We start from the raw sequence: 16,525 nt of genomic DNA on the forward strand, positions 1-16,525 counted from the left end.
GAATATCGCGCCTATGTGCCCTGCCATAACGTAGAAATTTCGGGGGTGATTACAGAAACGGGTCTGACGAGCGAATTTATAAAAAAGGGAGATGGCAGATTTAAAAAGCTTCCTCGGTCGATAGTTAAAATTTTGGACTGCCAACAGTTAGGAAAAGTGTCCCAGGAAGAGGGAAAAACAAAATTCACGCCGTCCGACTCGTTTCGAGTAACTTTTGCTGGTTCCGCCCTCCCTGACTACGTTATGGTAGACAAATTGAGGCTACCACTGCGACTCTTCGTGCCAAAGCCCATGACTTGCAACAAATGCAAGTCAGTTGGTCACACAGCAGATTATTGTGTCAACAAGGAGCGCTGTGCCACTTGCGGAGAGCAACATGTGGGGAAATCCTGCAGTGCGACTGAGCATAAGTGTCCATATTGCGGAGGATCCCCACACGTGCTCTCAGCTTGTGAAACTTACAAGAGTCGCTGGGAGAAGCAGAAGCGCTCTTTAAAGGAACGCTCGAAACGTACTTTTGCGGAAATTTTAAAGGGCGCTTCGCCACTGACCCAACAACAAGAACAACCAATCTCAACACACAATACCTTTTCCGCGTTGCCAGTTGATGAAATGGAAGCGGACACAGCTAGCGAGGGCACACCGTTTATTTTCAAAGGGAATCCTCGGCGCAAAAATGTGACCACTCCCAAAGTTCAAGAACAAGTCCCCACGGTTATATCCTCTGTTAGCTTGCCTAAAAAATCGAGTGCAGCGGACAAGCAAAATCAGGTTCCTCCTGGCTTCCGTGGGAATATTTCATCTTCGAACGACCCAGCACTCGAGGGGACATCAAAAACCCCAACTGTCCCTATTTTTCCGTCCAGTTCAATTTCCCAATCGGGATTTATAAAGTTGTCTGACCTTTTGGATCAAATCTTCAAGTGTTTTAATGTTTCCGACTCCATCAGAACCATTGTCATCTCAATGCTTCCAGTATTAAAGACAATTTTGCAACAATTGATGCAAACATGGCCCCTCCTTGCAATGATTATATCTCTTGATGTCTAATTCAAATAGAGAGGTCGGAGATATCACTGTTTTACAGTGGAATTGTCGTAGTCTTATCCCTAAATTGGATACATTCAAATTTTTAATTCATAACTTCAATTGTGATGTTTTTGCTCTGTCCGAAACTTGGCTTTCTTCGCGAGATGATATCTCTTTCCACGATTTTAATATTATACGCTTGGACCGTGATGATAGATACGGAGGGGTGCTTTTGGGGATCAATAAGTGCCACTCATTTTTTAGAATTGACCTTCCAACTATTGGAGGGATCGAAGCTGTTGCTTGTCATGCAAACATCAGAGGCAAAGACCTCTGTATTGTCAGCTTGTATTGGCCTCCGAGAGTTGTGGTTAGCCGCAAACAACTTGATGACATGTGCTCACTCCTTCCTGAGCCACGATTGATCTTGGGAGACTTCAACTCTCACGGAACTGCCTGGGGGGAACAGTACGACGACAATCGTTCATTGTTGATATATGACCTTTGTAACAGCTTCAATGTGACCATTTTGAACACTGGGGAAACAACACGTGTTCCTAAACCTCCTGCTAACCCAAGTGCTCTTGACCTCTCGCTTTGCTCGAATTCACTATCGTTAGATTGCAAGTGGAATGTAATCCAGAACCCCAACGGTAGTGATCACTTGCCAATCAAAATTTCCATCACCATTGGGTCGAATTCTTCTGAATCTATAAACATGGCATATGACCTCACAAGACACATTGACTGGAAAAAATATGCGGACGCGATTGCTCTAGCCATCAATTCCAGAGATGGTTTACCTCCATTGGAGGAGTATAACTTCCTTTCTCGTTTGATATATGACAGCGCGGTTCGCGCTCAAACGAAACCCATCCCAGGTTCCACTATTCGTCGAAGGCCTCCCAATCCATGGTGGGATAGCATATGTTCCAAGCTTTATGTAGAAAAATCGAATGCATTTAAAGCTTTTCGGAAACGTGGAACCCCTGAAAATTTTCAGACGTATTTGGACCTTGAAAATCAATTTAAAAACTTGATCAAAGGGAAAAAACGTGCTTATTGGCGAAATTTCGTGGGAGGTTTGTCATGAGAAACGTCAATGAAAAAATTATGGAAAGTGGCTCGAAACATGCGAAATCGCTCATCAACGAATGAAAGCGAAGAATATTCACATCGATGGATTTTTAATTTTGCACGGAAGGTTTGTCCTGATTCCGCTCCTGTGCAAAAAATTGTTCGAGACATACCACAAGATAGGTGCGATCTTGATTCCGAGTTTTCGATGGTAGAATTCTCTCTTGCTCTCCTTTCTTGTAACAATTCGGCTCCAGGAACGGATAGAATTAAGTTCAACTTGTTGAAAAACCTCCCTGGTGTGGCGAAACATCGCTTGTTGAATTTATTCAATCGGTTTCTGGAACATAATATTGTTCCAGATGATTGGAGACAAGTACGAGTTATAGCTATTCAAAAACCTGGAAAGCCCGCGTCCGACTTCAATTCGTACCGCCCAATAGCAATGCTGTCTTGTATACGGAAATTGTTGGAGAAAATGATCTTGTTTCGCCTTGATCGATGGGTTGAAACGAATGGCCTACTCTCAGATACACAATATGGGTTCCGCAGGGGCAAGGGGACGAATGATTGTCTTGCGTTGCTTTCTTCAGAAATTCAAATGGCTTACGCCGAAAAAAAACAAATGGCTTCAGTATTCTTGGACATAAAGGGTGACTTTGATTCAGTTTCAATAGAGGTCCTGTCAGACAAATTACACTCTCGGGGTCTGCCGCCTCTATTGAATAATATGTTATATAACTTGCTTTGTGAGAAACATTTGAATTTTTCTCATGGAGATTCGGCAGTGAGTCGGATCTCTTACATGGGCCTCCCTCAGGGTTCATGTTTAAGCCCCCTTTTGTACAACTTCTATGTAAGCGACATCGACAATTGCCTTACACAAAATTGCAACCTAAGACAACTTGCAGATGATGGAGTGGTGTCTGTCGTAGGATCAAACGAATCCGACCTGCAAGGACCCTTACAAGATACTTTGAACAATTTTTCAACCTGGGCCATTGGGCTAGGGATCGAATTCTCCACGGAGAAAACAGAGATGGTGGTTTTTTCTAGGAAGCATAGACCAGCAAAACCAAAGCTTCAACTTTTGGGTAAACCGATCACTCATGCTATGTCATTCAAGTATCTTGGGGTCTGGTTCGACTCCAAATGTACTTGGGGGGCCCATATTAGGTATCTGAGTAAAAAATGTCAACAAAGAATAAACTTTCTCCGTACAATTACCGGCACCTGGTGGGGAGCCCATCCCGAAGATCTTATAATGTTGTATCGAACAACTATTCTCTCAGTGATGGAGTATGGCAGTTTCTGTTTTCAATCAGCTGCCAAAACACATCTCATTAAACTCGAGCGAATTCAGTATCTTTGTCTCCGTATCGCGTTGGAATGTATGCCCTCAACGCATACCATGAGTCTCGAGGTTTTGGCAGGCGTACTCCCACTAAAAGATCGCTTCAATTTATTATCTCTTCGGTTCCTCATCCGGTGTAAGGTTATGAACCCATTGGTGATCGGAAATTTTGAGCAGCTTATCGAGCTAAATTTTCATTCTGGATTCATGAGCTCATATCATGAATTCATCACCATGCAGGTTGATCCTTCTTCGTACATTCCCAACCGTGTTTGTTTTTCTGACTACATCAATTCCTCTGTACATTTTGATCTGTTCATGAAGGAGAAAATCCATGAAATTCCAGATTATCTTCGATCGAGGATCGCTCCTACGATCTTCAAAGCAAAGTATGGGCGTGTCAATTGTGATAATATGTACTTTACTGATGGGTCCTCTATGAATGAGTCCATAGGATTTGGAGTGTTCAACGTATTTTTTAGCACCTCACACAGTCTTCAGTATCCTTGCTCAGTATATATTGCTGAATTGGCAGCAATACACTGGGCGCTGGACAGCGTCGCCTCACGACCTGTTGAACACTATTACATTGTAACGGATAGTCTTAGCTCTGTCGAAGCTATCCGTTCAGTGAGGCCGGAAAAGCACTCGCCGTACTTCCTTGAGAGAATACGAGAAATTTTGAGTGCTTTAACCAGACGCTGTTATGTCATTACCTTTGTCTGGGTCCCTTCACATTGCTCCATTTCGGGTAATGAGAGGGCTGACTCATTAGCAAAGCTAGGTGCAATTGAAGGCGATATTTATCAGCGTCAAATCGCCTTCAATGAATTTTATTCTTTAGTTCGTAAAAATACCATCGCTAACTGGCAACGCAAGTGGAACGAAGATGAATTGGGCCGGTGGTTCCACTCGATTATCCCTAAGGTTAGCCTCAAACCATGGTTCAAAAGTCTGGACTTGAGTCGGGACTTTATTCGGACCTTCTCCCGACTCATGTCCAATCACTGTTCTTTAGATGCGCTGCTTTTTCGTTTCAAGCTTGCCGACAGCAATCTCTGCGTTTGTGGCCATGGTTACCACGACATCGAACACGTTGTTTGGTCGTGCGAGCTATATTTTGTCGCCAGATCGAATTTAGAAAACTCCCTTCGGGCTCGAGGAAGGCAGCCCAATGTGCCGGTGAGAGATGTGTTGGCTCGGTTAGACCTTGATTACATGTCCCAAATATATGTTTTCCTTAAAGATATCGATCTTCGAGTGTGATTGTTCTTACATCCTTTCCCCCCCATTTTCTCCTCCTTTTCGTCCTTCGCGAGCTATCGGTTCCCTAACATTAGAATAAGTTAAATTGTTAATACATATTAGATGTGAGGATAGTTTAAGAATTCAGTGTGATGTGTGAGTATGAATGTGAAAGTGAGTGTGAGTGTGAGTGTGAACATAGTTACAATCTCCTTACATCCCATCCTTTTCCTAAAGAAAATGTGTCACCCTTCTAAACTCGAGTCGACCGCGAGTAATCGGTTTCCTATTTCATTAACCGTAGAATTAAGAAAACATGTTAATAGTAAAAGTATAGTTGAGAGTTTGGCTTCTTTAAACCTATGTAACTGAGCCTGTACAAATAAACGAATTATAAAAAAAAAAAAATATCTAATTTGTAAATCTACAGTCTGGTAGCGATATCCATATTATTCTCTATAAGTTTACCAGTAGATAATTATAAGTAGATATTTCAAAAATTTCGATGCATTCTAAAATAATATTCGAAGTGGTAAACAAGTTGATTGCATAATATAATTACTTAATTCTGCGTCGAAAATGCGGTCGTGTCCTAGATACGACCCCTTACAGTTTTTTGGCGGTCCGGAACGTTCTTCGTCTTCCAAGTCAAAATTACCACTTTTAAACCGTGCAAACACGTTCGCTCAGTTGGAGCATGGTCACCATAAACTTCCACCAAAATGCGATGACTTTCCGCAGCTATTTTCTTCATTTTTAGGTAATGAAGTAACACCCGCAAAACACTCGTTGGTACGAAATTCGACATATTCGACCTGGCAAAAAACTATGTTTTTTACGCTTAACTTTTTGGCATATTCTGAAAAAGATGCGCAATGACAGTAGCTTTCCAACGAATGTCTGGAAATTTGATTCACTCGAATTATAATCAAGTTACGCCATCTGTTGTAAAACCGAAGAAACTTACCGGTACACCTAATAGTTTCGAGGAAAACGCATTTTAAATTAATTGCTATGGCCGTACTAGATGAGATACCGCATCACTAGAAATGGCTATAACTCGGTAGATAAAGGAATTTTCGAACAGTCCTTTCTAGGGTAGGGTAGGGCGGTGCTAGTTGATCATTTTTGAATAAATTTGGCTACAACTTTGTAGTATGAAGTTTTGCGTTAGAATGTTATGTACCACAATAAAGCTTACCTTTTACCCTTTCAATGAAACCAAAGAATAATTTATTTGACATTTTTCTTTTATTTAACGTATTCATATTGCAAAATAAATTGACCAACTAACCCCACACAAGGGGTAAGTTGGTCAATAATAGGCATGTTCTGTTTGAGCGAATAATTAGCGTTTTTCCATTGGAAGTTTCCTTTATTATAAATTAATTGATAGAATCAAAACAAAAACAGTTAACAAATATCATGTAGTCAAGTATAAATACAAATTAATGAAAATTTCAAATTCTCATCGTTGTTGAAAATAAGTCAGGCAATCTTTTCCAGCGATTTCGTCTCTCTTCCACTTTGCGGCGCACCAGAGATGCCAGGTTTGAAGACATGTCTTCATTTGAAAAACATTTGATTTTGCGAAGACATTATGAGATATGTGAAGACAATTAAGTATGATGGCGTACGTGGATTTTTAAAACATATTATTTCCATGAAATTCTCACTATTGGCCGAAAATATTGTCAAAAAAAGTAGGGCTTTAGGCTCAACGAACGAAATGGTCTGAATACATCTTGTCTCTAGAAGACATTAGTTCATTTGCGCTCGAAAATCCGAATGATTGTGACATTGCATTTCTATTATTTTGGGCCTATACTATACAATAGCTTAACCTAGATCTTTCAGACGACCACTTCAAAAATCGAATGTTACATATCTTTTCTACAATTAGTTTCATGGATATGGTTTGAGTTACAACCAAAACTTCAAAGCTGAAATAAACAAATAGAGTTATCACAATTCCGTTTTTGAACTTTCCTCCGATATTATGGTGAAGACATTTGAAGAAATTTTCTCATACCATGTGAAGACATTTGAAAAAATCACCTGGCATCCCTGCGGCGCGGTTTCTTGCTTGCATCAAGGCGCCCAGAAGTATATCCTAAGGTGAGGCTATTTCGACACTAAGTTGGTTAGGGGAGCGGTATATGAAAACAGTACGGAAGAAAGCAGAAGGGGGATTATTTGCTTGAAGCGTGAAAGAGATAGACTGATCACGAGCGAGCTTAGCCACAAGCGGATTGTGTTTTGTTTACAAACAAAACAAAGTAGACTTCCAAGATGGCTGAAGAGTAGTTTTAGCAAGTTGGCCCACCTTAGGATATACTTCTAGGCGCCTTGGCTTGCATTTGTTTTGATGACATTTGTACCGTTCGCCCCAAAGTATATTGAAATAACCTTCAGGTATGCAACATTACACGATTATTATGTAGTTCTGATATTCAATGTAAGCGTTTATTATATTTAATGATAATTTTACAGCAAAAATATAAATATGACAATTATATTGCAAGCGGTTTGTGCGGTGGTTGGTATCAGGTTATCTCGTTTCAAAAACACTGGGTTTAGCAGTAAAACATATACTTTCTATATTTGTTTATAGCTTGCGTAATGAAACGCGGCATACCTGACAATTTTATATGCGTTGCTCTCAAACGAGCAATTTGTGTGTCCAACTAACCCCTCTATATATGATAAAGAATGTTCATGATAATTCAATAAACATAATTTTAAAAGTGATTTCCATTAACATTTAAAACTAATACATACTATAAACTTTTTACGTTAGAACCGATTTTTTTCACGATTATCAATCATTTTCAGAATCAATTTTATAATGGGCGAACAATGAAAGATTTTTGGAAAAATCGGCATCATTTTCGTATTCCTTAACCTACTTAATAAAAAGTTTTTCCAATTTGCTTATTTTACTACATCAGCAATTCGCTATTTTTCATCCATATATCGCTAATTTTTCAGATTCCAAGATATCGTCACTAACCAACTTACCCCTATGACCAACTAGCCCCGCCCTACCCTACATTCTGGAATGTCTGAACTAAAGTAATATGAAGAATTTTTTTAAAAAAAATTTCCGATTCCTAGACTAGAATACCTCCTTAAAGAAGCCAATATTAATTGAAGGGTCGGCAATAAAGAAAGAACAATAAGCCCTATATTGCGTCAAAATTTACTGAACCTACCGTTGAGTGTTAGGCTCTTGCACTTTTGTAATGGTCATGCTATCCAGTATTTTCACGTCGACAACGAGCCAACGGGCCTACCTATTTAGCAAGCGTTAGTGATCATATTGAGTCAATTGCAGCGGTCTAAAGGGTGTGTCACATCAAATTGCATCACGGAAAAAACGCTGTAGAAATTCGCCCAGTAGACCGATCCTTTTGAAAATTTTAGACAGTAAAATAAAAACTATTAAACAAGTTTTGGCATTTTCTTTTTATTCATACTTATTCTTCATATTCATACTTCCTCTTCACCCCGTCCATAAGGTTCTGTACAACGTCAGGTTGTAGTTTTTTTTAAACAGAAATCCATTTTCTCTTGAAGTCCGCCTCCGATTTGACAACTTTTGGGTTCTTCCGGAGGGCCTGCTTCATAATCGCCCAATATTTCTCTATTGGGCGAAGCTCCGGCGCGTTGGGCGGGTTCATTTCCTTTGGCACGAAGGTGACCCCGTTGGCTTCGTACCACTCCAACACGTCCTTTGAATAGTGGCACGAAGCGAGATCCGGCCAGAAGATGGTCGGGCCCTCGTGCTGCTTCAATAGTGGTAGTAAGCGCTTCTGTAGGCACTCCTTAAGGTAAACCTGCCCGTTTACCGTGCCGGTCATCACGAAGGGGGCGCTCCGCTTTCCGCAAGAGCAGATCGCTTGCCACAACATGTACTTTTTGGCAAACTTGGATAGTTTCTGCTTGCGAATCTCCTCCGGAACGCTGAATTTGTCCTCTGCGGAGAAGAACTACGTCCGCTTTGACGTAGGTTTCGTCGTCCATTACCAGGCAATGCGGCTTCGTCAGCATTTCGGTGTACAGCTTCCGGGCCCGCGTCTTCCCCACCATGTTTTGCCTTTCGTCGCGGTTAGGAGCCTTCTGAACCTTGTATGTACGCAGGCCCTCCCGCTGCTTGGTCCGCTGGACGAATGAACTTGACAAATTCAGCTTATTGGCGACATCCCGAACCGAACTTCTCGGATCACGTCTAAACTGATTCCGATGTGACAACTCCGGATTCTCGAAATGAGTGCACAGGATTAATTCACGACGCTCTTTTTCATTCGACGACATTTTTCCAAATTTACGAAAAATTGACAGTGAAGCATGGCCAACGTGATCTATACACTCTTATCTGATTATAAGCGAAAGCTGAAGATATAATTCCTAAAAATTAAATTTCTATAGCGTTTTTTCCGTGATGCAATTTGATGTGACACACCCTTTATTCCCGCCTTGGGGATAATGATCTTGCCATTTTGCTTGGTGACTACAATCAGTCGGGACTTGTCTGGAACACTCCAAGAAACGATCGTCCTTCCGTTGATGCCTTGCAATTTAGCATTTCTGTCGCTTGTGCTTCGTTACTAGACGGTTTCAGTTTGCACGGTTTATCTCAAATCAATCATATTACCAACCAGAATGCACGAATTTTGGATTTTGCCCTGGTGAATGAAGCTACGCTCTCACGATGCCTTCTCGAAGAAGCAGCCGAACCGCTCTCCGTTCTTGACTCCAACCATCCTGCTTTGGAGTTGACAGTTAGTCTATCACAGTCCATCGTACTTGAAAACATTCCGGATGAACCTGGACTTGACTTTCATCGAACCAATACTGAAGGCTTACTAGAAGCCCTTCGCCAAACTGATTGGCATTTCTTAGAATCCGCTGACGATATAAACGTTGCAGTTGATTGCTTTACAAGCTTGCTTAAAAGTCATTTGGTTAATTTCATCCCACTGCGCAGACCGTCTCCTAAACCACCCTGGGGAAATGCACACCTAAGACATCTAAAATGTCTAAGATCGAAGGCGCTTCGAGTTTATTGCCGATCCCGGTGCTTATATACCAAGCAACATTTCGCGCGGGCTAGTGACAGTTACCGAATATATAACCGCTATTTATACAAACGCTAAAGCATACTGACTCAAGAAGATTTACGTAGACACCCGCACATTTTTGGAAATTCATGAAGTCAAAACGGAAGGATAACAATGGGTTGCCCGCGGAAATGTTTCTGGGCAACGAGGTTGTTCATTCAACTGCAGAAAAATGTAGATAGTTTGCAACTCACTTCAAAAGCGCATTCAACGACACGATTTCGTCAAGAATCTTGGACGCTTGTAGAGATACACCAAGAGACGTGTGCCATCTGGGAAACCTCGACATCACACCGAATCAAGTGAAATTCGCCATAAACAAATTGAGATGTTCAATATCCAGTCCTGATGGAATACCTACCTACATCCTTAAAAAATGTTGTGACGAGTTGGTTTCTCCACTCACATCCATCTTTAATCTGTCATTAAGGCAACGCTGTTTTCCCACAAGCTAGAAGACGTCTATCATGTTTCCTGTGTTTAAAAAAGGGAATCGGCAGAATGTTGAGAACTACAGAGGAATAACTTCGCTTTGCGCCTGTTCCAAGGTTTTCGAAATTCTTATGAACGACCTACTTTTCGACTCTTGCAAGAATTACATTGCCATGGATCAGCACGGGTTTTATCCGAAAAGGTCAACTACCACGAACCTAGTTCAGTTCGCCTCTTTTTGTATAAAAAACATTGATGCTGGTGCCCAAGTCGACACCGTCTACACAGACTTGAAATCTGCCTTCGATAGAGTTGATCATGGAATACTGTTGGAACGATTAGGGAGAATCGGTATAACCGCGGATATTATCAGCTGGTTCAAATCATACCTCTTAAATCGTAGGCTCACTGTTAGCATTGGGTCGGTAACTTCGGAACATTTCTCGAATTTATCTGGCGTGCCACAAGGGAGCAATCTGGGTCCCTTGCTATTTTCAATATTTATTAATGAGCTATCTGTCATACTACCACCCGGCTATCGACTGTTTTACGCTGACGACGTCAAAATCTACATGGTCATGAGGAGTATTGAGGACTGTTACGCTTTACAACGGCTGCTGAATCGTTTCACTGAATGGTGTACACGGAACATGCTTACGCTAAGCATTCATAAATGCAACGTTATCACGTTCCACCGCAAGCTCAATCCGACAGAGTACGATTACGCAATTGACGGACAGTCTCTCGATCGTGTATATCAAGTTCATGATCTCGGGATCATCCTAGACTCAGCATTCACCTTCCGATCACACTACAACGACATTATTTCTAGAGCTAACCGCCAGCTGGGATTCATGTTTAAAATATCCCAAGAGTTTAACGACCCACTTTGCCTCCGGTCTCTATACTGCACTCTGGTGCGATCGATTCTGGAATTTAACTCTGTAGTTTGGTGCCCATACCAGTCAACATGAACCGCAAGAGTCGAAGCAATACAGAGGAAATTCGTTAGATATGCCCTCCGACGTCTTCCGTGGCGAGATGCATTGAACCTTCCCCGATACGAAGATCGATGCAGATTGCTGGGACTGCAGACACTGGAACAGAGAAGGAGTATTGACCAAGCTGTGTTTGTTGCAAAAATTTTCAACGGAGAAGCTGACGCACCGGAATTATTAGGACAGCTTAACATCTACGCTCCTGAACGACTGCTTCGCCAACGAAACTTTCTGCTTCTTGAGCCCCGAAATACTTTGTACGGCCTCCATGACCCTGTGCGATTCATGTCGGCAAGTTTCAATGAAGTTTTCGCTCACTTTGATTTTGGCTCTACTGCGTCCGCATTCAAACACAGACTCACAGAACTGAATAGGATGAACCACTGACAACGACATTAACTATGGACAAGGTCCCAGTTCCCAATCAGTTTTTTGTTATTTTTTTTATGATTTGACCACAGTTGACGCCTATTATTATTTACTTTTTTATATTTGTTGTGTTCAAAATGTGCTACTTTTTTATACTTATATATGTTTTGCATGTGAATGAAAAGATATGGGGTTTTGGCCTTCTCTATTTGGTTTTTCCCCATCTTAATTCATTAAGACAACAAAAAGTCAGATGAATAAATAATAAATAATAATAATAATAATATAAAATATCGAGATCTGCCGATATCAATAAAACCACAACATATCTGAAAAAACAAACCCACGAATCTGATCTATCCTGAGTGGAGACGCGTTGTATTTCATTCAACATACAGCAAAAGAAAAAAGCCACAATAAGCACAGTGTAGATTCGATGAGATATTTGGATTATTTTCATGTCACCAACAGAACCTGCTGTTGGTGGCGCGTCCATTTTCAATTCAATGTATGGCTTTCATGACTGTACATCGCATTGATACGCGATAATCCCATTGATCGACGGACGCGAATAAAAGTGTTCACGCTGGGATATATTGAGCAGGAAAATAAAAACGTCAACAAAATGCTCCGGTAGTCGAGAAGCTTTCCCTTCCAGCGGATTACTTTCACAATAGAACGAATCTATTAATCTGATTGCACCGCGCTGCAAACGCCAGACATTTCCGATACATGCACAGATAACACACATTTTTGCACGAGCAAACGAGCTTACGCTGCGAAACGGCGAAACCGCAGACTCTGGCCAGAAAAAAAAACAAATTTGCTAACTAAATTTGCAAAGCCTCGAGTTTCAGCGGGTGGGGCATAAAATTTATATTATTTTCCACAGAAAAAGAAAAACCTAATCCGGCCAACAAATATTTGCTAGTTGAATATTCACGCGGCTTAACGCCACGTGGGATCTCCGGCGTTATGTGTCTTTCGGGAGTGGGGAAAGATGAATAAAAACAAATTGCTCGGCGATTGTGTGTATTTTTTGAGTTATTCATCCTAGCGTTAATTAGAAACCAGATACGCAAATCGCTACCATCTTTTGCGGAAGAATGGCCATCAAAATGGCTCTTCCCTGCCGTGTGTAATCACTGAACGCGCGGGAACCGCCGCTGGAGTCTTTCAATATCACGGAATATTACAGCCGAGCACTTTTATTGCCCAGTGCGTAAAATTTTATGAAGCGTTACTTATTCAACGACTGCTTTCGCCACACGGTGAAATTCAGGAAACAATTGTATCGACGAATAAAAAAGGGAAGCTAGGTAAAACACCCAGAGAAATCAGTACCGTAGAAGCAAACGGTAGCTTTCACCCCAACTGACAGTTGTTCCTTATCACGGACGGCGTTATCGAAACGGCAAATCGATACTGGATGCGCAACGCCGTTCGCAGTCAACAGCTCTAACCCAAACAGATAATGTTTATTCCAACCTGGTTCGGGACCATTTACCCGGGTAATAATGGAAATCTATGGAGTTCGCTCCTGACTCGAATCATGCCGTAAATCTGATCTATATGACGCACTTGGGAAAAGGGGCTTGTTTATGGGTGGATCGGCAGGTTGTCGTTTAGTTGCGTCAATATTTTGAGCTAACGAGCAGGTGATTTGGCGACGGAGGGGGCGAGAGTCGTTTGAACATTGGAAAATTGAGACCCGCGGGTACTTACTCGTGTACGATTCGCCAGGCACATACTTCTCCGGATTGCCGGAGATGCGTATCCGGAAACGGCCATCGGCTGGCGATTTGCTGGCACCGGTTGCCTCCGGGGTCCGGTCGCAGCGGATCGCTTCCGCAAAACTCTCCCCATTTGGTAGCAGCAGAAATGTCAGCAGACCGAAAAGCAGGGCTACCTTGGGGAATTTTGTCACACTTCTCTGTGCTGCGTACGGATTCATTGATTGCCGGGCTCCAGTGGAACTACATTCGCTCCGGAAGAGTTGGAATTGGGTTTGAACGATGGCGTGATGACTCGATGCCGGGATTCCGCAATGTGCGTCTCTGGAAAGGGATAAGAAAATAACAGTTTCAACAAAGGCAGCAAATTGATATTCTACGAATAATAGTGTCGCAGTTGTTATCCGAACGAAAGATTTCCATGAGGAGCGAATTCCATTGCATGAGCTCTGTCGAGATGTTGTTGTGCGAGCCAGCCTGAAGAGGATGATTGGAGACGCTCGATTTCCATCGATTCCGACGGAAGGAATACGCTTATTACGATCATCACAGGTCGCACTGGAAGCGGAGAGCTCTTCAGAACTTTTTACATAACGATGGGAAACGATACCGACGATGGCGACGACAAACAACTCGGAAAAGGAAAAAGATTACGTTTCCTAGAACTAGTTTCCTGTTGCTTCCTTCGGGTTACGCCAACATAACTACAAAGAGGGTTGCGCAAAATTTTACGATTGCACTGCACGGAGTGTTCTGTCTTGAACAAGTACCAGAAGATGGTAAATTGCGCTTCGTTGATATTAAATAAGGAATGAAGATGTTTCTTAAGTATTTCAGTATACAAACCATGAATGCGGAGAAAATTAGATTATTGATAACTGAATTGTCAGAAATTCAAATGATGTTAGAGTAATCACATAAATCTGTGTGAATGTTTGATAAAAAACAGATAATAATAAATACACTTTGAATACAGTCACGAATATCGCCTTCTGACATTTTTTACTTCTATTTGTTTCTTCAACGTTGATATCAACGTTTTCCTCTGATAGGGGAAAGGTGGTAAAGACGGACACCCTAAGTAAAAGTTGTTCTTTCTCGTGAATGTCACAAAAAATATATAGCTATCTTACCACAAATTGATAGTCTAGATTTCTTTTTATAATAAAATTTGTCTTTGAGGCAAACATTTTAAAAAAATTATGTGCCCGGCATCTTTGGAAAAATAATATTGAGTCGGGAAAGAAAGGCACTTGGGGTAGAAAAGATGGACACTAACTGAAAATTCAAGTTTATGTACTCGTTAAATTTTGAAGGTCTTCAAATATGCTTTAAAGATAATCTTACGAAAAAGCTAGACTAAACTCAACTAGAAGGACTTGTATTTTTTCTCATTTTTTCATGTCTAAAATAGCTTCCGGCATCCGGAATGACTCATTCGGATTTCGTTTTAAAAACCACTCTGCTGATTCGTCCATGATATCTGGTTGCACTTGCAAACGTAGTTAGTGAACATCTGTTAATAAAAGAAGATGGTCGAATTGCTTTCAAAACAAAATGTTTGTCTTTAATCGGTGGAGTGTCCTTCTCTATCCGTCAATATTTCTGGAGTAAAAATCAGAGACTTCAACGCTGATTCGATAAACTGCAAGAGAAGTGATGGTAAAACATTCACTTAACGAATAATACCCCAAAAAATTACTCGATAATAATGAGAACCTTATTTTCTGCAGACGAAAACTTACATCGAGCTGCTCTTTGTAGATTACTTTTTTGTTTCTATTTACAATTTTAACAGAAAGCCAGCTAGGTGTACACAGTAAGTGTCAAAGGTACACTACTGTATTGCAAGTTTGTACATATTGTCTGCTGTGTAGTTACACTCAACAACAACAACAAAAATAGAACAGCAAAGTGCAGCATCGATATTTTAAGTGTATTTTGCACAGCGGTAACTCTGCGATAAATACACGCCTGATGATGAAATAAATATGCAATTTCACGCCAAACGGCGGATTAACAAAAATCGTATGTCTATGATTTGTAGCACATTTGTCTTAACCTATTAAGGACCGCTCACGAGTTTTCTCGTGTTTCGCGTTCCGTCTGTTACGGGCGGATCACGAAAGAAGCCGTGTTTTCTACACGCTGTCTTTAGATGTCACCTACTCTGATACATTGTATCCTTTATGCCAGCCAATGTATAAAATTTGATAGTTAACACTAAACCTACCACGAGGAGTCAAATGACCCATTTTAAACTTTTAGTCAAAATGTTCTTGCAAATTACATTGTCACAACATAATTTGCCTACACTACTTTTCTTAAAACATACATCGAATGTATTTTTCAGTGTTTAGTCCTCTCTTGTTATTTTTTTTTACTGAGAAATATCTGCCCTAACTACCGCAACGGGTCATTTGACCCATGTACACATTCATATGATATCAGAAAGATTTGTACGTGTGGTTGTGATACAAAACCATTGCCTTACACAATTTTGCTATTGCTTTATATATTTTGTTGTATTTGTGAATGAATAGTGAATGATTAGAATTAATTGTATTGCTGACTATCCAAGCGGGATAATCGATAATCGAGAACCATTCCAAGCTACAGTGCTATTCTGCGTGTCAAAAATTGTAATTTTATTATTTTTCTAATAACTGTTAAGGCTGATTTAGACGATGCCAGTCAGCGCTCCAGTTGAAGTATCCAGTGAATAGAGAACAGACACTCTGTTCAAGTTAGAGGCCAATTACTTGTTCGATACTGGTACAAGTAACTTGGACAGAGTGTCTGTTCTCTGTTCACTGGATACCTCAACTAGAGCGCTGACTGGCATCGTCTAAATCAGCCTTTATTCTCAAAATGTCGAAATATACAGGAGATATATGATATGCCACGTTTCTCTTCTTCTTCTTCAATGGCACTAACGTTCCTAGAGGAACTTCGCAGTCTCAACGTATTATTACTTGCGTCATTTTTATTAGTACTTAGTTGAGATTTCTATGCCAAATAACACGCCTTGAATGCATTCTGAGTGGCAAGCTCTAGAACACGCGTGATCACAGTGCAAGTCGGAGGAATCTTCTTTGACGAAAAAAATGCCACGTTTCTCAACAAAACTATATAAATCGAGTTATTGTTTACTAACTATTCATA

General features: G+C 40.9%; 1 protein-coding gene across 4 annotated transcripts in view; it reads right to left on the minus strand.

Annotated features, from left to right (window-relative positions):
• The window catches only part of LOC129767008 (spondin-1), a 160,540-nt gene that overhangs the window by 27,280 nt on the left and 116,735 nt on the right, over nt 1-16,525 (minus strand). For all 4 annotated transcript variants that reach the window (XM_055767610.1, XM_055767608.1, XM_055767612.1 and 1 more), the window contains one exon: nt 13,353-13,684. In XM_055767610.1, coding sequence (XP_055623585.1) covers nt 13,353-13,581 — 229 coding nt within the window. In that variant the 5' untranslated portion in view covers nt 13,582-13,684. The remainder of the gene's footprint in view (nt 1-13,352; nt 13,685-16,525) is intronic.

The sequence above is a fragment of the Toxorhynchites rutilus genome, chromosome 2 (assembly GCF_029784135.1).
Source record: "Toxorhynchites rutilus septentrionalis strain SRP chromosome 2, ASM2978413v1, whole genome shotgun sequence".
In the NCBI taxonomy this organism is placed as follows: Eukaryota; Metazoa; Arthropoda; class Insecta; order Diptera; family Culicidae; genus Toxorhynchites; species Toxorhynchites rutilus.